The sequence below is a fragment of the Chelonoidis abingdonii genome, chromosome 6 (genome assembly GCF_003597395.2).
Source record: "Chelonoidis abingdonii isolate Lonesome George chromosome 6, CheloAbing_2.0, whole genome shotgun sequence".
In the NCBI taxonomy this organism is placed as follows: domain Eukaryota; kingdom Metazoa; phylum Chordata; order Testudines; family Testudinidae; genus Chelonoidis; species Chelonoidis abingdonii.
Window position 1 is genome coordinate 82,226,077 of NC_133774.1, and position 20,955 is coordinate 82,247,031.

The 20,955-nt window shown below is 37.9% G+C and overlaps 1 protein-coding gene across 7 annotated transcripts in view; it reads left to right on the forward strand.

Annotated features, from left to right (window-relative positions):
• Positions 1 to 16,722, forward strand: part of PRRC1 (proline rich coiled-coil 1) — a 36,856-nt gene extending 20,134 nt beyond the window's left edge. For 6 of the 7 annotated variants that reach the window (XM_032798544.2, XM_032798542.2, XM_032798545.2 and 3 more), the window contains 5 exons: positions 1,369 to 1,471; positions 7,971 to 8,134; positions 8,953 to 9,056; positions 9,957 to 10,059; positions 15,250 to 16,722. In XM_032798544.2, the coding sequence (XP_032654435.1) occupies positions 1,369 to 1,471; positions 7,971 to 8,134; positions 8,953 to 9,056; positions 9,957 to 10,059; positions 15,250 to 15,459 (684 nt within the window). In that variant the 3' untranslated portion in view covers positions 15,460 to 16,722. The remainder of the gene's footprint in view (positions 1 to 1,368; positions 1,472 to 7,970; positions 8,135 to 8,952; positions 9,057 to 9,956; positions 10,060 to 15,249) is intronic. The other variant, XM_032798543.2, reaches the window with a different exon arrangement.
• The last annotated feature ends 4,233 nt before the right edge of the window (positions 16,723 to 20,955 follow it).

Here is a 20,955-nt window from a genome sequence, read left to right on the forward strand (position 1 = left end):
TAAAAAAAACTTAAATCATATTTTTACATGCATTTTTGGTTTTGTTTTTTTACTTTTCATTTTATAGTCTTAAATTGTTATAATAGTACTTGTTTCTTAGTTTAATGGTTCAATCTCCTTTCCCCCAACTGAGATCTGAAATTCAATAGGAAAAAAATCACACTTAAATTGCTCATTTGTGCTGAAACAAATCCAGGGCCTCATTAATATCCTTAATGCACAACACCACAAACTCCAACCCAAAATTGATAAGCAAAAGAGCCTGAGCTGTGTTTGCAAACAATGTTACTTTTCGATATATTGAATTTCTACATTTCAAGAAAACTTGAAATGCTTTGATCATACTGTCCTCTTTCAGCAGGGTTTGAAGTCAGTGGGAGCTGTGTGCCTAAATAACAACGGTGCTTTTGAAAATGCCAACATTAAAAGCCTAAATTCAGGCTTAAAAATCTAACTTAAGGTTTCTATTTCTGAACTTTGGCCTGTTTTTTAATTTTTTTTTTTATTTTTTAGTTCACCATACCTTCAATTGAAAGTTTAAATAATGTTTAATTGTTAAAAATCAGGTAACTTTCATTTTGAAGCGAGAGAGATTTCATGCCACTAAGATTTTTAATAAACATTTTAGCTTTTAATTCTGGAAGCAATTATGCACGTGCTTAGCAAGCACAGGGTAGTCCCATTGAATTCAAGAACTTATGGAATCAAGACCTTAATTTTCAATATTTAGTTTTTTGCATATAGCATTTGTGTAAAATTCAACTAAGATGCACCACCAATAAGTGCATTTCAAAAAAGCACTTATTCTGCATATGAGCATTTAAAAAAATCATTAGTTCTGTGTAAACTTTAATCTAAAATTGCAATGGCACAATTTTTGCATCAGTTTTACAAAGCCTCAAACTGATTTTAAATCATTTCAGTCTGGTTTCTGCCCTGAGATGCATAATGTCAAAAAGTGTGGATTTATTTTCCGTAGATGCCTACTGAGTGTCTTGACTTATATTTCAGGAGTTCTTAAACTGGGGGTTGAGACCCCTCGAGGGGGTCACAAGGGTATTGCATGGGTGGTCGTGCGCTGTCAGCCTCCACCCCAAACCCTGCTTTGCCGCCACCATTTTATAATGGTGTAAAATATGTGTTTTTAATTTATAAGGAGAGGGGTGTCTCACTCAGAGGCTTGCTATGTGAAAGGCGTCAGTAGTATAATAGTTTGAGAACCACTGTTTTATTTGAATGGAAAATCTGAAGCAACTTGTTGTCCCAGGTTTGTTTCAAGTGTAATATTTCAAAGTTTAAGAAAAGGCCTAAAGGTTTGAGAATAAACTCAATATACAGTATTTACTTATTTATTTGTTAATTTTGTAGGGTGTAGCTGGGAATCCTATGGTAAAGTCGGTGCTTGATAAAACAAAACACTCAGTAGAGTCCATGATCACCACTCTGGATCCTGGCATGGCTCCGTATATCAGTAAGTATTTGAGGCAAACTTCCATAGGGTAGTAAGTGTGAATCATACAGAACTTGTAAACTTAAAGTGGATCTTATACTCTTTAGAAGAACTTTTTAGGTACTGTACCGGTTTACAATGAAACTGATCATTTAAAAGCAGTACTGGAGTGTGGTGTACACCAAATTTTGTACCTAAGACAGGGGTTTTTGTTGTTTTTAATGTTGGGCCATGATTCAAGTTACACAACACTGACTTTTAGTGGTGTGGTAGTAATGAAATCATTACATTTGGAATGCTGCTATCTTTCTGTGCCCCACTTTGCAATCAATTTGTAACTTCCCCAATTAAACTTGGGGTTGAAATGTCTCTAATTTGGCTCAGGAAGGATACCATAATTTCCAAAAATAGGCACTTTTTGGAAAGGTGTATAAAAACCCATTCTGCCACCTTAATTGGATGTTTTGTCGGGATGGTCTTGTGGTAGAGCGCTGGACTGAGACTCAGGGGGCCTGGATTCTAGTCAGTTTACCACAGATTTTGTGTGATCTTAAGCAAGTCACACAGCTACATCTACATTATGAGCCACGGATGTGATTCCCCTGCTCATGTACGCATACTTACGTTAACTTTTGTCAAGCTAGTGTGAGTATAAATAACAGTGTAGCTGTCGGAGCATAGGTGGTGGTAGTGGGCGCATGGCTGAACTGTATCGAGTACATGTCCACTGGTTTCAGGTGGGTTTGTGCTCAGCCATGCACTGCTTTTTATGCTTGGGTAGCTCAATAAGAGCTGGGATGAGCATGTTTACACAAGCAGGGGAATCGCACCCTAACTCACAGTGTAGATGTAGCCTTAATCTCTCTCTGCTTTAATCTTCTGCTTGTATGTTATATCCCTTTGTCCCTCTCATTAGACTGTAAGCTCTTCAGTGCAGGGGCTGTCTCTTTGTATTACACTAGTACGTAGAAGTCCTACCCGAGATTGGTGCCCCATGGTGGCATAAACACACAGTAAGAGACAGTCCCTTCACTAAAGAGCTCACAGTCTGAATAGCCAGGACAGACAAGAATGGGATGGGAAACAAAGGTGTGTAAAGTGACTTGATGAAGCAGGTTAGTGGCAGATGTGGGAATAGAACACAAGTCTACAGTGTAGTCCAGGGGATAGGCCAGTGCCTTATCCGTTCGCCCACACTGCTTATACCAGCGTTGGTTGGATTTCTAGTGTATAGGTTGCTATGTCTGCACAATATGTTAATTTCAGAAAGATAACTCATGGTGTCTCTAAATATTTGCAGGTGCAAACTTTTGAAGGTGAGCAGTTATCTGGACACCTGCAGCTGTCTCTTTATGGTGCAGTTCTCTGTCTGCTATAGTCGTCTGCATAGATGCATATGAAAATACAAAAACTGAGGGAAGGGAGAGGGAAGAGCTTGGAATCGTATTTAATAACTAGTAACTGAAAGTCCGTGCCCACCCATGGATATGACATTTTTGGGTCAAGTAATTCACCATCCCTGCAGTCTCCTTCATACAGCTAATGAAATTGTTGCATGCAGGTTAGCTGTAGCGTAAGAGTAGTGATTTGTTGAGTTACCTCTGTTGTCACAATGATGTAAGACTTTGCATGGCATAGATGCATGCCTTTATTGTAGCTGTTCACTGCATGGATGTAATTTGTAAAGTCACAATGGCTGAGAACTTAAATTGGAATGGCAATAAACTCTGAAGTCCAGTGATGGTTGAACCTGGTGATATTCTGAACAAAAAGAGTTCTCAACCTTGCTTGTAGCTGTTTCCATTGCTTCATGCTGGCTAAACAGACATTCTAGACTTCAGAGTGACACACAGTGAGCATCCTGGAATCTTAGAACAGACTGTACAATAACTTTAAAATATTTTAATTACAGAGTTATTCTTGGCTAAAAGGAAAAAAATGTAATGTTGAGTTTAGTGCTAAAATATGTTGTGTGCCTCAAGTGTGTTGGAATTTGTTTTTGTCCCTTTAGTAGTCCAATAAGTGCGCTAATGGCCAAGGAATACTCACTCGGCTAGTGGCTTATTTCTACTATAAAATGGTGCCTTTGTGGCAGACATGCTAAACCCATGGGAAAAAAATGCAGAAATTATGCTTATTTTTGGTTTAATTGGCGTGTAAGTTGCTTGTTTGGCTTGTAGCTTGTCACTTCTTTTTGATCGGCTCCTGGCAAGGAGGGGAGAGAGTCAGGGGTGCGCAGCAGTCCCACCACAGTCTCAGACTGCACGCTGGGGGGATGTAGTCACGTACAGCGTTGGGGTTCATAGGAATTGGCTTGTTTTGGCCTTGTTTTGAAATGGGATTCGCTTGATTTTTGGCTTATTGTGAAAGTCAGGGTGGTTATTTACTGCGTGAAAGTTGGCAACTGTGCTGTGCAGTAAAGTCCATTGGATTTCGTTTTTAACTACGTTTGAGGGAATTTCACTAACCACATCCTTCTAGTATGAAAAACAATAAGAAGATAAAGTTCTCTTGTGTGCCGCTTACATTTTGAATAAAGTTTAAGATTTTTATTTAAGGTTATGTAAACTGCTTATACAGATTTTCCATCCAGTATGCTGCCATTTAAATATGTTGTGTTTTCATGCAACAATGTCACTTTCAACTTTCTGTAGTGAAACCTACCTAATGGGGTACTTAAATATCATTCAGCTTAGTTCTGATACCAGAAAGTGAGAATGGAAAGTCACTAAAAGGCCACAAAACACAACTTGAGGGTTTGTAGAGGCATGAAGAGGAAATGCTAATACTTGAATGTTTCTTCTCTCTTCAAGACGTGCAGCTGTTCTGGGTTGGCAAAAGTTTTTTTTATATTTCATTTAAGAAACTGATTTGGGATCTTTACTCATAGCTGACTTGGGAGTTGTTTCAAAGTTAAACTTTAAAGCTGCCCAGCCAGTTCTGAAGCACTGTTGAGTATGGTGAGGTGGGCTGAGAGAAAAAACACAGCATTTGCATTACTGCTTGAGAATCGCTGGCAGCAGAATTCAAAGAGAGACTTCATAGTACTCAGCACTTCGGAGGTGTTGGAATACATAATATGTTACTTATAATGGACTTGAGAGCTGTTTCATCCGAATTCATTTTGAAAACTGCAGGAACCTAGGTGGAGTTGTTGAGTGGATGCAAACCTATGGACTTTTTGTCTTTGTTGCTAAAATACTTAAGGATGGTAGTTATTCAGTAGCATTGAGAGCCTCATATTTAAGTGACAAAGGCTTACCTGCTCATTAAGTAGGAGTTATTGTGTGTGTGGTATGAAATCACTTATAAGGCCAACCAGACAGTGGAGAGAATGGCTTTGGAGGCAGGGAACCCCAAAGCTCTAGTAAATCTGGAGTTAAAGGTTCCTACTGCAATCTTAACTCTCTCCTCTTTCAGAGGATCTGATAGTGTAACTCTGGGCAATTTTATGTGATACTCAGCAAACAATACAATATTATCTAATGCAGTAATAAACTTGGAAACTTAAGATTCAGTTAACCAAATGAACTTCCCCACGTTGCAAGTTATATCAAATTGTCTGAAAAACACAAATTGTGTCAAAGGGGAAGGCAGTTCTTGGAACTTTAACTGTTATGTATACTGCCATTTTTTGTATTTGAGGAACCCTGTATGTCGCAGGATCATGACATAAATTTGCAACCTTCCTGTTGTCATGAAAATAACAAAAAGGCTCATCCCTGGCATCAGGGTGATTTCCCCCCTTCTTTGCAGAATTTCAAATCCCAGCTCCAAATCTGGGGGCTAGAGTTGCTCAGTGGAAAGGCTGTAAGAATTTTTTTTAACATGGGCAAAAACAATATATTTTCCCTTATGTCATTCTTGGAAAGAGCTGAACTGTTTTAACTGACCTGTTCTAAAAAGAATTTAGCCTAAGGCAGGCACCTGGCATGGAAAATTTCAGTCTGAAGTTTGGCCAAATTGTGAGCTGCTGAAAATGGGGTCTTATAATGGAAGGCGTTGAGCAAGCTTTACTATTGGTGGCGCTGCCAGCGCCACTTATCATGTGAAGCACGTGTTACCAGTTTTGTAATCACATAATGAAAGCCTCTGTTATAATCTGTACATTACAGGAGGAGAGCTAAACTTGACATGCTAACCTTAACTCTGAATTTCCTTACTTGTGGTTAAAACCTCAAATTTAACATAACTTTTAGCACATAATACAGGGGTAGGTAACCTATGATTTTCAGCTGCACTCACACTGACTGGGTCCTGGCCACCAGTCTGGGGAGCTCTGCATTTTAATTTAATTTTAAGTGAAGCTTAAACATTTTAAAAACCTTTTTTACTTTACAGACAACAATAGTTTAGTTATGTATTACAGACTTATAGAAAGAGACCTTCTAAAAACATTAAAATGTATTACTGGCACCGAAACCTTAACTTAGAGTGAATAAGTGAAGATTTGGTACACCACTTCTGAAAGGTTGCCAACCCCTCACATAATACCTTTATTTCTATATTGTAGCATTGTACAGCATATAAGATGAGTGAACACATGCTCTCACACACTCATTACAGAAAAATAATGATCATAAACCCAGGGCCGAGTCCTGCTCCTAATAAAGTTAATGGCAAAACTGCTGCTGAATTCAGTGAGTATAATGTTGGGAAAGAATCGCTTTCTTTTCCACCTAGTTACATTTCTGAGTGTGTCCTTGAATCCTGATAGCTTTGATTTGACAAGCTGCAGTATCTTTCTAGCTCGTTTAGTGCGTGCTACAATAAAGAGTGTACCATATATAGAATAGTTTATTGGACATATAACGGATTAGCATTAGCACCAACCTCCTGGAAGATTTTTGTGCTGTCAGAGCATTCCACTAGCGTTTACTCCTGCATAAGTCCTATGTGACTCTTCAAATACCTGTTCAAACTATAGAGTGTGATTCCTTATTCATATCAAGATGTTCTCAGTTTTCTGTCTTACTGTACCTTAAGGTTTAAGGCAATTGTTAATGTTTAGTGATATATACATAAAATTCCATCGAGCAATAAGGTTACTTTTTGAATTTTTTGCTTTAAAAATGAAAGGCTTGGGTAGAATGTCCTGTTGTCACCATTCTGGCAAACCTTCAGTGACTTCTAATACAGAGAAACTGTTTCCCGTAATTGAGGGTTGAGAAATCAATATGGGCCAAGATGAAAACTCTTCTTTTTCCAATATTGAAGTTTCATGTTGATTGTGGTAAATGCTACTGTTGATGACGTATTGGGGGTAAGTACTGCAGACTTCAGCAGCAGGTTTTCTAGGTGCGGTGTTTGATGCCTGTAGCATCTGTTGGTTTTTTGTCCCCCCCCCCCCCCAAAAAAAAAGCAATGCATTATCTTGGCCTTTTTTAAAGAGGCTGCTTTAATTTTCTGTTTGTTCCTGCTGTCAGAGGCTTTTCAGAAATGGCAGCTTAACAGACTAATAACTTTCCAGTTTTCTCTGTCTGTACAAAGTATTCATATTTGATACTTTGCAAGGGGAAATTAACATCCAACTAAACTACTTGAAGTTCAGCATTGTTTGCTTGAAAATACCAACATGTTATATTGAGGGGGGTTTTAAGCTGTTCTTAAGAAGTGAAGCATGTAGCAGCAAGGACTTTTGGAAGGTGCTGCGATGGATTAAAGCTTATCCAAGATTGGCTAGTGAAAATAAAGGGAATGTAATATCAAAAATAGTCTTAGAAGCAGTTAAAAAGACAATTGTGCAGAGGTGATGAAAATGTCATTTTTAGGCTTCTTCCAAAAGTATGAATTGTTTACTATAAAACATTTTTTTTTAAATTCTTTCCTTAAAAATTATTTTCTTGATTAAAAATACAACCCACATTTCATAGATGTTATCTGTCTAAGGAAAACATGAACTACAAAGATGCAGAACCATTAGAGCTGTAAAGAAGCAGACACAATTAAACAATCTATATTGAAGCTCATGGTTCAAGAATATACTTGGAAAAAACCCTTTCTTTTGAGCTTTTACAGTCTTATAAGTGTTAACAAGTATGAGATGTCAGTTCATTTGCTTGTGAGCAAGTTTCCACATCACCAAAACATATCAGACTTTATACCTATGGCCAGGATTTAAAAAAAAAAAGTGTTAACGAAAGTTAGGCTTCTAAATTCATATGCTGGCTTCTATAAGTTGTCTGATCTTTAAAAAAGCTGAGTATCATCAGCTCCCATTGACTTCCCTGAATGTAAAATTCATTTAAAAAGATCTTAATTTTAACTCCTTCACCTAAAAGATTTCCTAAGTAGAGGTTACTTCATAAGAGATGGCTTGTGGGAACAATTTCCTTCTAACCAACACTCCTGTTTCTTGTACCCATTACAAGAAACTCAGCTTGACATGTACCAATGGATAGTGCGCTGTATATGTACAGTACATGAGAAGATAGGGAAAGAGACTACTGATTTTTGAGGCCTGCTCTGAGATGTGAGTGTATTTTGAATTAGCTTCTGTTAAAATATTTTGTCTTTGTAGAATCTGGGGGAGAACTGGACATAGTGGTTACCTCCAATAAAGAAGTAAAAGTTGCTGCCATTCGAGATGCTTTCCAAGAAGTCTTCGGAATGGCCACAGTTACAGGAGAAGCTGGACTGTCTAACATTGCACCACAGCCTGTGGGCTATGCAGCTGGATTAAAAGTAAGGGGTTAATGGCAATGTCGAAAGTTTTGTGCAGATCAGTGATCATGAATGGAGCAATTTGCCTAGAACAATCCCATCCTCTGAGAAATACCTTTTTGTCTCCCCAGAAAAATTAAATGGGGAAGCTTTCTTGTTCATTACTATCTTTGTGTATAGGTGTCATCTATGCCAAGTCAGTCATTAGAAAATGGTCTCAGGTATTTGTGTCGTGTTGCAAAGACAGTTAAAGGGCATAAATATTTTGTCTATTTTCTACAAGGTCACTGACTACAAATGTACCTAGCATATTGTGTCTGACATAAGAGTTTCACGGTGTATCAATGCTTGGTCCAGTGTCTACTTTACAGTGCCATTTTAAATAAATTACACTAGTTTTAATGGAGAGAGTCTCCTATGATGTTACCAACTTGATAAAGTTTTAACACAATCAGAGCATAATGCTGGAGAATATAGGTGAGGGTAATAGAAACATTTATAATCTTTAACCATGGCGAAACTCGGCACCATTACAAGTAAAGGTGTCTTAACTAGCTTTACATTGAAAGAAAGTTATTTTTCACAGGAAATCAGTAATTTGATTTGTAATGAACTAAAGCAAATTTGAAACTGTCAAAGTTTTATCACAGTTCCTGTAACTTTTGGGATTCTAAAGGAAGCATTTTTTATTTCAAAATGTTTATTATGCAACACGAAAGGCTTTTTGAACAATATCTGTTGTGTATCTTAATGATAAAAGTTACATTCATCCATCAGTTTTATGCTGTGTTGTGACATGAGGAGAATATTTTCTAACAGCTTGTTACGTTGTCATCTAGGGAGCTCAGGAAAGGATAGACAGCTTGCGTCGGACTGGAGTGATACACGAGAAACAGCCTGCTGTATCTGTAGAAAATTTCATCGCAGAACTGCTTCCTGACAAGTGAGAGGCTTAAACATATTCTTTGGAAGAAAAATCATTCTGTATTAGGTCCAGGTGCCCCATAAAGATTTGTTAGCAGTATTCTACTTGGGAGATGAAAGGAGAGAATCTGTCAGTGTACGGTACTGTCTTGGCAGTCTCTGCTTTGATGAAATTGTTCAGCTTCTTGTCCAAAAAATCTTGAGAGCTTAATAGCTAAATTCTGTCAGGCTTTTGAGACTCAAAGTTGAAAAACATGCCACGCTTAAATCTACAGAAGTGAGAGACTTATAATAAAGTAAGAGTTGGAATTGGTTACCAGTTCTGTTCTGAAATGACAACTGATTTGGAGAGTATACTGGGTAGGTACTGAGATTCTAGTAATGGTATGCTGAGGAAGTACCTTCATCTAGTAACATACTATATTCTCAAGTCTGGTCAGTTTTCCTTTACTGTTCACACACAATGTACTTCCCAGCACTGCTTTCAGCAGTTGACAGGCTTTTGTTTTGGAGTTTACATTAACTTGTTTTCTAAACAAACTATTTTCCTAAGAAAAGATGGAACTGACAAGTAATCGTTGAGGTAATTCATTTCATAATACAATTTGAGAAGTATTAGGGCCCATTTCTTGTTTGTCTTATATGATTTCTTCAGAAAATACTTCTTAAGGGGCGGGGGGGGAAAAAACAAGAACCCCTCCACAGCCTTGCTGATGTGCTGGGCTTTGATTTGTTTATTTTTTTGAACCTACTCTGCTCCATTCAGTTATACTTTTCAAAGCTACCTTTAATACCTTATGTATAAGATGGAGCTTGGATTTTAACCCTGCCAGAGTTGCATCATTGCCAGAATTCCATTCTTGAGTTGGTTGATGTTCTTTACTGTTTAAAGCTTTGGGTAATTTGTATGCCATTGCAGGTGGTATGACATTGGATGTCTGATTGTTGAAGATCCAGTCCATGGAATTCATCTAGAAACTTTTACCCAAGCGACACCAGTGCCTCTGGAATACATTCAGCAGGTGAGGTTTTTTTCATCTTTTATCAGGGGGTAGACTTATGACCTGAGCGTTAGGATTCAGAACTCATGAGTACTAGTCTCATCACTGGCACTGATTCTCTGGGCAGTTACCTTTCCATTTATAAAATGAGGCTACGGTCTACTTGAAAGCTGTTGTGAAAGTTAGTCAATATGTATAGTGGCTTTTTGCAGATAAACGCTGTACAAGTCTCATTTACTGTTTTAAATTAAAAAATCCAAAACTACTAGTGTAGACATATTTCAGTTTGCAAACATGATTTTTCATAGGTAGTCATTTAAATCCAAGATGACAGTTGGCAAAAGCCATGTCATAAAGATCTAGATTGTGCCCCGGAAAGAAATTTAAATTTTAAAATGCTTTCAATAAGGAATAATGGAATGTTTGAAGATAATGAATTATTAAAACATGCTGTGCAGGTTACTGCTGAGTCAATATATTTTTCCATCAGTGAAAAGATGGCAGTTTCTGAATCATAATGCTTGCATTTGTATTAAGTGTGACTTAATGACACAACAAGTTATTGCCCTATCCCACAATATGTGAGGGCCAAAATAGTGAGCCAGTATGGAGTCCTATTGCCTTCAGTGAACCCAGATGCAAGTGGAAGGGACTTTCCGTGCATGATGTTTTTTGCTAGGTTAAGACCGTCTGTTTAGCATATTTAATCTTGGTTTTAGGTTATTTTGCACAGAAGGATCAGTTTTATTATTTTAAGTTGTCTTGTCACTTTAAGTGAAGTGTAGCCTTGGTCTGGGGGACTTGGTATTCACCACTGCTGGATTCAATTCCTAGCATTACCACAGACTCAGTATCACCTTTTCTAAGGGCCTTAGCCACCTTATTCCTTAACTTGCCCTTCTTTACTTGCCATCTCCACAGAAGTACTGAGAGTTTCAATTAATAGTAAAACTATTTGAGAGGTTTGGCTGAGATGAGCTGTGTGAGTGCAAATTATTGTTTGTTAAAATGCTAACATTTGTGTATACAATGTGACCTAGACTCCATTTAGATCTTCATTTATAAAATATGTAGCTATCACATAAGACTTGAGGCAAAGTTTAATGACTTTTTAAAAAGTTGAGTTCATAAATATGATTTAAACTGCCAACAGTTAGCAGCAAACAGACAATCCCAAGATTCAGTAGCAGCAACCACTATGGAGGAAATAAGAATAAACAAACAACTGCCCTGTTATTTCTTAAGGAGTGGGAGGTATCTCCTATCCAAACCTGTGTATGGGTTAAAACCCTGCATAAACAGATTCTTTGTTCTGAGGCTGTGACCTTTCCTCTTTGGCCTGTGGCACTCCAACAAAGAGGTGGAATTTCAGAACTGTCTCTCCAATCAGAATGCACGTTGAAGGTTTAAACTTCAGAATGTCTGAGCTCATGTCAGAGATGCAAAGTAGGTGAGGTAATATCTTTTATTAGCCTAACTTCTGTTGGTGAGAGAGACGGGCCCTGAAGAAGACATCTGTAAAAGCTCCAAAGCTTCTCTTTCTTGCCAATTGAAGTTGGTCCAATAAAAGATATTACCTTATCCACTTTGTCTCTCCAGTATCCTGGGGTCTACCTGGCTACAACTACACTTCATACAACGTTAGTTTATCTCATTCACTTTAAAGGACACAAATCAAATATAACCTAATGTCATCTAGCTTTTGCAAAACATAACCAATAAGAATTTTTTCCTATTGTTTCCCAACATTTTTCTGTAGGAACTTTCCCATGAAAAATTGCTAATCAAAACTATATTCAGAACAAAAACTAACCTCAATGTCAGTTTTTGAAAACCCAAAACACCCAGATGTGGGTGTTTATCTGTTTTGCTGCTGAATCCAATGGAAGACTGCTTGAATCTTTTTTTCACTTTAATTTTTCAGAACTTTGTCCAACTTTGGCGAATGTGTACATTCCAAAAGGAAAAATGTAACTTTTTTGGTCTCGTGAGCCTTGTTGACTTGTATTCAATTTGTGATCCACTGTAACCCTGAGATCATTTTTCAGCAGTACTATCACATAATCAGTTATTCCCCATTTTGTAGTTGTGCATTTCATTTTTCCTTCCTAAGTGCTGTACTTGGCATTTGTCTTTACTAAATTGCATACAAAAGTAAAAATACAATTGTTAGTGGCTAAGACCTAACTCAGTAAGCTACAACCTTTGTTCAAGGCAAATTTCTTACCAATCTTTCCAGCCATGGCTGCCTTTCTGTCAAAGATCCTTGCCTAAGCAGGTTTTTTACTTACATTCAGGTCCCAGAGACTTCAGCCCCCGTGGCTGAATTATCTGTCTTTCTCAGCTTGCAAGAGCTCTGGCCCCTTGTCTCTGTCCAGTGATGGACACCAAGATGGCTTTTTCTCTCTCCTTATATCTTCCCAATCTCACTGTTTTGTCCCCAGACTCAGGATGGACCTCTGGCTTCCCTTTCTGTGGACCTTCTATCCCCATGCTGATTCATATGTAAAAGGACTTCTTTTGTTTTGATTCAACAGTGCTACCTTCCCTCCTGTCTAGGGAAAAACCTGTTTCTCTCTGTGTTTGGTCACAGACTTTAAAGCATAATATCACTGAGTATCCAAATTTCCTCATATAGTGTTAATACATACATTTCATAATGATATTAATCAACAGTGTGGTACTAGCTTTCATGAAAGGCCTTACTTGATACACGTTTATAAAAAAAAAATTATATACAATCAGTTAATTCCATTACTTATTGTTTGAGGTTTAAATCCCCTCCAGAGGTGCTCTCCCCCACTCACTGGGTTGATATCTTTGTTTACCTTTCTATAGAACTGTGCCTTCGTGGTCTGCCTGACCAGCAAATACATATTTCTTTGTTTAGGTCAGACTGGCCTTATGCATTGCTTTCCAGTGACATATTACACACCATCTTTTGGGTATGTATCATGATGGTATGTCAGGTGTGGTGAGCATGTCAGGCCTGATAAGAGTTGCTGACACAGAGTAGTAAACCACCAATGGGTCTCTGTGTTACAGCATACACTCTACTCCATTACCTAAGTCATTAATGAAAATGTTGAATAGTACCAGGCCCAGGAGTGATCCCTGTGGGAGCCAACTAGATAAGCCCTCCCAGTTTGACAGCAAACTATAGATAACTACTCTCTGAGTACAATCTTTCAACCAGTTGTGCACCTTATAGTACCTTATAGTACTATAAGGTAGTATAGTACCTTTCAACCACCTTATAGTAATTTCCCTAGTTTGCTTATGAGAATGTCAGACTGTATAAAAAGTTTTACTAAAACAAAGATATGTCACAAGTACTGCTTCCCTCCTAGTCAGTAGCGAATAACCGTGTAAAAGAAGAAAAGTAGATTTGTTTGGTATGATTTGTCCTTTACAAAGCCAAGCTGGCTATTCCCTATAACCCTGTTATCCACTAGGTGCTTACAAATTGATTGTATAGTAATTTGTACCAGTAACTTGCCAGGGATCTGTTATGTAATTTCCTGGGTTTTCTTTGTTCTTGTTTTTAAAGATAAGTACTACTTTTACCCTTTTCCAGTTATCTGGGACCTTACCTCTTCTCCCTGAGTTCTCAAAGATAACTGCTAATGGTTTTAAGGTTGCTGAAACTAGTTCCTTAAGTACCCTACTGACCTGAATACATCTAACTTATCTAAATATTCTTTAACCTGTTCTTTCCCTGTTTTGGCTTGCATTCCTTCTCCCTTGTTGTTCATACTTGTAGTGTTAGTATCTTGTCACCCATCAACCATTTTGGTGAAGACCTAAAGCAAAATAGATAAGAACTACCTCATCCTTCTTGATCATCTATTAGCAGCTCTCTTCTCTCCTCCTCTCCTGCCCTCCCCCCCCCCCCCAGGACTTTACCCTCAACCAAGTGAGTGGACAGGAATACAACATGCACCCCCTGACTCTTTCACCCTCATTGCCAGAGCCCTGTGCTCATTGCTGAGCTGCTCAGGGTCATATCTGGAGTGTCATTCGTGCCCATATGGATGAGCAGCATGAAGTAGTGGTTGGAGGGACAGAGGAGCCTTAGCAACTTTTCTGTAACATCTCAGCTGTAGGCTATAGGCTAGCAGAATACCTTCTGAAATATCATGTCAGGTTGGCAGTTGGATTCCTCCATTCCCCTCGAAAGGGTGTCCCTGACCACCAACATTCTGCACTACCTTTTTGGGGTTGGGGCTGGCCGTAAGCATACTAGCTTTGGGCGCAGGTGGCTCCTCTTTCTCAAGCAATGGGGCCTGCTTCTCACATATTACCATCTGTCACGATTATCTATCCCCTTATTAAACAATTCTTTTGCTGCTGATTTAATTCCCTGGAGAGGAAACTTTGGTCTTGCATCAAAAGTGTTGTATATTCTTGTCAATGACAACATTCATGACAATGCTAGGGCAGAATTTGGTTATATTCTAGCAAATTTACTGGCATTTATTGTCATCTAATGGTATATTGCTTCTACAGGACAGTAGGATCTAGTGAGGCTGTTCACACAATATGGGTATTTCAACTTAGGTAGACAGTGGACACGCTGGGTCTGATTGAGTCAGTGAGAATGTTGCCATAGCAAAGAGCTATGAATGTAACCCATTGTAATTTTAATGAAGTTAGTATGATATGGTGATCTAAGTAGTTGACACCCAGTTCTGATATGGACTCCCTCTAATTTTGGGCAAATTGCTTGGAGTCTCTGCCTGATTTTCCACTTTGAGATGGGATACTTACTTGTTTCACAGGGTTGTTATAAGGATTATAATATTTTTAAAGCTCATTAAAAGATGAAAATCAGTAGATATATAAGTAATTTTATTGATCACATCTGTTTGGCAGCTTTTTTTATATAACATTCTGGTAATGACAAGGTGACTTTATTTTAATAGTCATGCTATACTCCCGCTCTGGGAATGTCTAATGGTTGTCTAAGATTGTAATATGTAGAACTATGAAAAACTGTTGGGGAGGGCAGAGTTGTAACCAGTTATTGTGGGACAAACTTTTAGGGTCAGATTCTAATACCCTTTCTCCTTGTATAGTCTTATTCAGGATGTCCTATTAAAATTAGGGAGACTACTGACCAAATAAAGTGTTAATCCAGGGGAATATGGATATTAGAACCTGGCCGTTTATCTCATTCATTTAATAACATCTCCTCAAATTATTACACAGGCTCAGAGTCTCACTCCCCAGGACTACAATTTAAGATGGTCAGGTCTTTTGGTGACAGTTGGTGAAGTGCTGGAGAAGAATTTACTGAATATCAACAGGACTGATTGGCATGTGGCATTCACTGGTATGTCCCGTCGACAAATGATCTACAGTGCAGCCAAGGCTATAGCAGGAATGTACAAACAACACTTACCACCTAGGACCATTTGAAAGAAGCTTGACTCATCACACTGAGTACTGTTTTTCTGTTCAGTTTGATATGAAGGAAAAGATTGCAGCTTCTGCCAATATACAAGTCCTCCGTGGTTACAGCACAATTTTGTAATCTACCTGTCAACTGTAATTTTTTTCTTTTTTAAAAAATGAGTACTGTTCCAATTACGGAAATGAACAACTCAATTTTTTAATAATCCAGTATAATTAATGAGAAGGGAATTAGATGCAAACAGATACATTTATAGCAGGGCCAAATAGCATTAACATTTGTAAGGTGGAATGCATTTTCATTTCAGACAATAGGTGTTTGCTGAGACACTTATAATTGAGTAAATAAAATATTAAGTTAACTTTTTAAAAGGGGGTGACGGTACAAATATTATCTTTTGCATTTCAGTCAAGGCACTACCCTGTATTTTCTAGATGCCTAAATTTTGGAAGTATTTAGCACTTCATAGGGTTGGCCCTATATGTGCATGATCTCAGAACTGTTGCTGAATAGCTCTAAAACTTCTTAAAAGTGAACAGCTGAGGAAGGGCATAAGTCCATGCTCAAATGTATCCAAGATGTGGGCCAAAATAACTTTGAATGTTCATCTTCCATACCTCTTTTTAAAAAAAATACTTTTTCTGAAGTATGGTCCAAGCCAGCTCCCCTAGAAACCAATGAATTAGGCACTTCATACACATGAAAATGTGTCGACAGCTCAGTATAACACAATTCACTTACTCCAGCATTTATTTACATACAGTCGTCCAGGGTACATAACACAAGCTCTTATGTAATTTTCTTTATCAGTTTTCATCTACAACAAGTTAATATAGGAAACATTCTATATTTTCCAAAGCAGGAATAGACTTCTGCATGATGTGATAGGTATTGTTGATTCACTGCTTCTCCTATATATCTTTGTCCTTCATAGCTGAAGATACCCCATATCTGTGCTCAAAGATAATCCTAAATCTCTATTCAGAAACAGAGAAGTTATTGTAAAAGAATATTTTGATAATAGGTTTGTTTTAAAAACAAATAATGAATTCTTTGTTTGCCTTAAACACTAGCTTTTCAGCTTGAACTGCTCTGCCTTTATCTTTTGTAGATGCTTTCAAAGAACATTTTTATATGCCATATACTGTCTAGCCAACTTCTTATATTTGTACCCAGTGAAAACCTGTCCTTTTTCCAAGTAATATATTTTGCCATAATTGGCTCAGTGTAAATTAATATTAAATAAACATTTTTCCTACAGAATTAAACCTTTCATTTAAGATTTTTTAAAATAGTTTGCTTGAATGAGTGTAACTTTTACCGCGTCTTAAACAGGCCATTTATATAACTGGTATGTAGTGACACAGCATAGCTTGTTATCTGAAAATAGAAACCTACTAGTTCAATATTTTTGGACCAAGAGCTCAAAATAAGAGAGAGAAATGGGCACGAACAAGCTCTTTATTTTCTAGGCTGCTCGGAGTCTCTAAACCATTCGATCTCAGGCCCTCTTTTCTTTCTCAAATTTACAGTATTTGACCTCTTCCCCAGGAAAAGTAGGGTTTGGATAATACAATGATGAAGACCACAGAAATATCTAGAAGGACTTTTCTTGTGGAGTCATGTCTCTTCCCTCCTCGTGAATCTTTTGAAAATAACTGAATAATAAAAGTAAATCAAGAATCTGAGATAGTATCAGGAGAAGAAAATCAAGCAAACGAAAATCACTCCAGAAACTGAGTCAGTTTTATGTCTTACATAATCTATTACAGAATCAGTGTGTCTCCAGTCAATTTTATTTGTACTATAACTGTGGCAGGCAACATGCTACCTGGTAAATGTTTTCAGCAAAGATGGTAAGCTGCTGCTATGTCTAATCCTGTCTGTAAGAGCAGCCTGGCCTTTTCCAAAAATCCAAAAAGATGGTACAGAAACCTCTTGTCTGCCAGCCTTCAGTAAGGGCATCTTTTTCCTTTCAACTTATGGATTTTTTTTTTCTTGAATACATGTTGTGAAAAATGTTAGTTGCTCTTTTTCCCCAAGGTGGAGGTAAAAGATTTCTAATACTCAATGGGGTTACATGTCCAGGCATGAATCGGGCAGCCTATTTCAATTTGAATAGGCTACCTTGTTTTTCTCCTGGACCTTTTTGTCCTCTCTCCTGACAGTTGTCACCATGATGAAGTGAACCGCTGCTAATTTTTCAGCACCTTGCTCACAATGACAGCTGCTCAAGAATGGGTGGCTGTGACGTCTACTTCCTATGATACTAGTTGGTAGCATTGAAGTTGCTCGACTGCCTGACCCAGGTTATTTTTGTAGTGTATAGCACTGTTATAACTCTTTACCTCAGAGAGTTCACCACCATACAAAACAGTCAAAGAGTCTGCTATGCCAGTGCGGTCTCTGAATCTCCAGTGTCAGTTGCTTCTTCAAATGTTCCAGGAGCATGGCTCCAAAATTCTGGATAGATAGTAATTTTTTGAAAAGATGCCACTCATTCAGACTAGGAATTCCCTATTACTTGTGTTCTCGACAAAAAGACAAACCAACAACAGTTTCTTCTCAAACGGGGTATTAAACTCTGAACAGTTAGTGTATGAGGCATGAGCATATCTACTCTGTGAAATGCAAGTAGTTCCACAGCAAGATCAAACACATTCTTGACTGCTGCTAGAAAAAGGAAGCAATGAAACTGCTTGTCTGTAAGGCAAGCAGGTAGGGCTTGAATTCCACTTCGCATCCCGATATTATAAGGTAAAGCCAGCTCTGTGTTTTCCTAATATAAATTGTTCCCAATTACTCCTAACACTTGTTAGTATAAGTGAGGGAGTTTCTTGTAGGCGGCATGGTGGAAGTGGGCCAGTGGAAGACTTGCATGCAGCAGACTTCCAGATGAAGTTGGGAAAGGTGTTCTGTGTAAGGCTTATTTTTTTAAATTTTATTTTGATTTAAATGAGAGAGCTGAACACTGTACAAATACATTGAAATGTTTGATTTTTATTAATTTTCAATCAGTTCACTCATATCTAGCAGCAGCTCTTCTTACAAATAGTAAAGCTCCCTGCACTGTGCTCTGAAACCTGACAAATTAGGCTATATTGGACCAGCATGGAAGCCCATTGCAGAGTCTGAGTCCTTATAAGAAACACCTTGCTAACTGCTCCAATTCCTCAGATCTATCATCAGCTCTTCTGATGGTAACTGGGACTGTATCATGGGGGAAATGAGGTGGTCTCTCAGGTGACCAATATGATGGCCCACAAACAGCTCTTTAAGAATAAATGTGCTTGCTTATAAGGTAAAAGTATTACAGAGAAAACATTACAAACAACAAAAGAACCTACACCCATACTAAAAAGCTTACCCCAGGTCACCCCAATTCTAGCTTCGGGTTCTAGTAGATGTCAGTCCTTAAAAACCTACACTGGGTTTTCTTTGTGCTTAAAAGTTCATAACTGTCTTAGGTTCAGAACTGGATCAACCATGAATAGTTCAGTCTTGACTTTATACAGCTTGGGCCTTTGATCCTGGCCTCATTTGATAGGTGATCAACAGACAGTGATCCCCACTGCAGGTATAGCTTCAAAAGGTTGCATTCACCTCCCTTCAGATATTCCCCTGGAGAAAACCCGTTTTGTTCCACAAGTCTCATTAGTGTCTGTCACACTGTTTAACAGAGTCCTTTGAACCCCTTCCTCAGTGTCTCAACTGTCACATCATCTCCTTTGAGAGACTATATACAACGCTGGTTCACAGTAATACATAAACTATTCATTTAATACCATGGACCCCAAAGATACTTAAATCAATCACGTCTTCTAACAACATTTTAGGAAACTGCCATCTGTCACTTCTACTATGCTGCCATTATCCTGCTGGTACAATTAATTTATAATGAAAACTTTAAAACAAAGACAAAAACAAAATGTGTGGTGCTTGTGAAAATGTGACCATGACTTTGCAACTCCTAGCTCGCTCATACGAGTTATTGCTAAGATTCTTTGTAGGGATTTTCTCTGTACTACGGTTGGATTTCCCTGCTTTGACCCTAATTTTCTTCAAACTTCTTTAGCAGGCAGCACAACGTGAGATTAAAGTCATTGCCTCTGTTCTGATGACATCTGATTTGCTCTGTTTTTAGCTTTCCTTTTTTAGTTTCCAGTACTTCCGTCATTCTGTTTTGTCTATATTTTTTCTCCTCATCTCCTCCCAAACAGTCACTTCTCTTATTTCGTTCTTCTTTAAACTTTTCTTTATAAAACTGATCATACCATTCTGCATTCAATGGAAGTCCTGCTGCTGTCATTATATCTTCCTCAGACCTTTCATATTCCCTCAGGCTGCCATTCTGAATCTTCTGATTCCATCTCTTCCTCCTACCATTGACATAAACCCAGTCATTCTAATTACTCTTTGAAGCAGGGGCTCTGTGTATCAACTCAGAAGGCAAGTTCCCCCTCCCCTTTCTGTTTTTGCATTCAGCATTTAACATCAATGTATGTGGATGTAGTATTCAAAACAAGATGTTAAATGTTTCCTATCTTGCCTGGTGTGTTTTTTCACCCCTGTCTGACTCTTTTTATTATGTATTTGAAAAGGTATTCAAGGGCAGAAAGGAACCACTGACGCTCCTAGTGAATGCTACCTACTCCTATTTAATGCTCCCAAACATTTGGAGCCATAATTCAAAGGAGTATTTATGGTGTAATTTTACCATAGAAGTGTCTGCAGTCTGGGATATTTTCACATTTGTGAAGTTTTCAGTGAATTAAAGACTTAGACAAAAGGATGCACCCTCTGCTTCTAACATACATCTTTTAAAAAGGCAATTTTTAATAATTTAATCTCATCAGATTGTCTTGCTTACATGTATTAAAACTTACTTGATTGTTTAAGTGTAACAAATCCATGGCTGCCCAGAACTTTGTGGTTATCATTAATGCTACAGGCTTTTTGATTGTTTAGCACTTCGCAGTGCCAGAGAAGCTAGGATTCATGCTCTCAAAAAACACAGGCCCTTACCACATAAAACAATTGGGAAATCTTCTTCAGCTGTTTTGAGACACTGCAATAATATAAATAATAAATTATCTATGGCCCTCGTTAAGCATTTCTAATTGTATCCAGAAGGTGGCAATGTTATATATACACACTAACCAATTAATTACAGTATTAACTGAATAGAATGAGATGCTCATTTAGAAAATTCTTTGTTCCTTTGAAATCTCATTTTTCAGTTGTGTGTGATTGGCTGCTGGCTTCTAATCTGTCATGTGAACTACTATACACAAAAACAGATGGACAGTCTTGGGATTTCTAGGGCCCCCATGTGTGCATCATCGTGCAAATTTTTTTTAATCACAGATAATTGTGTATTCTTTATTAGTCAATGTAGGCATAAGCAGGCAACCATAACTTTGTAATTTTTTGACTTGCTTCCTTTGCTACCATAACATTCTTTTACTATGGGAGGAGGAGTGAGTACAGAATGTCTAATG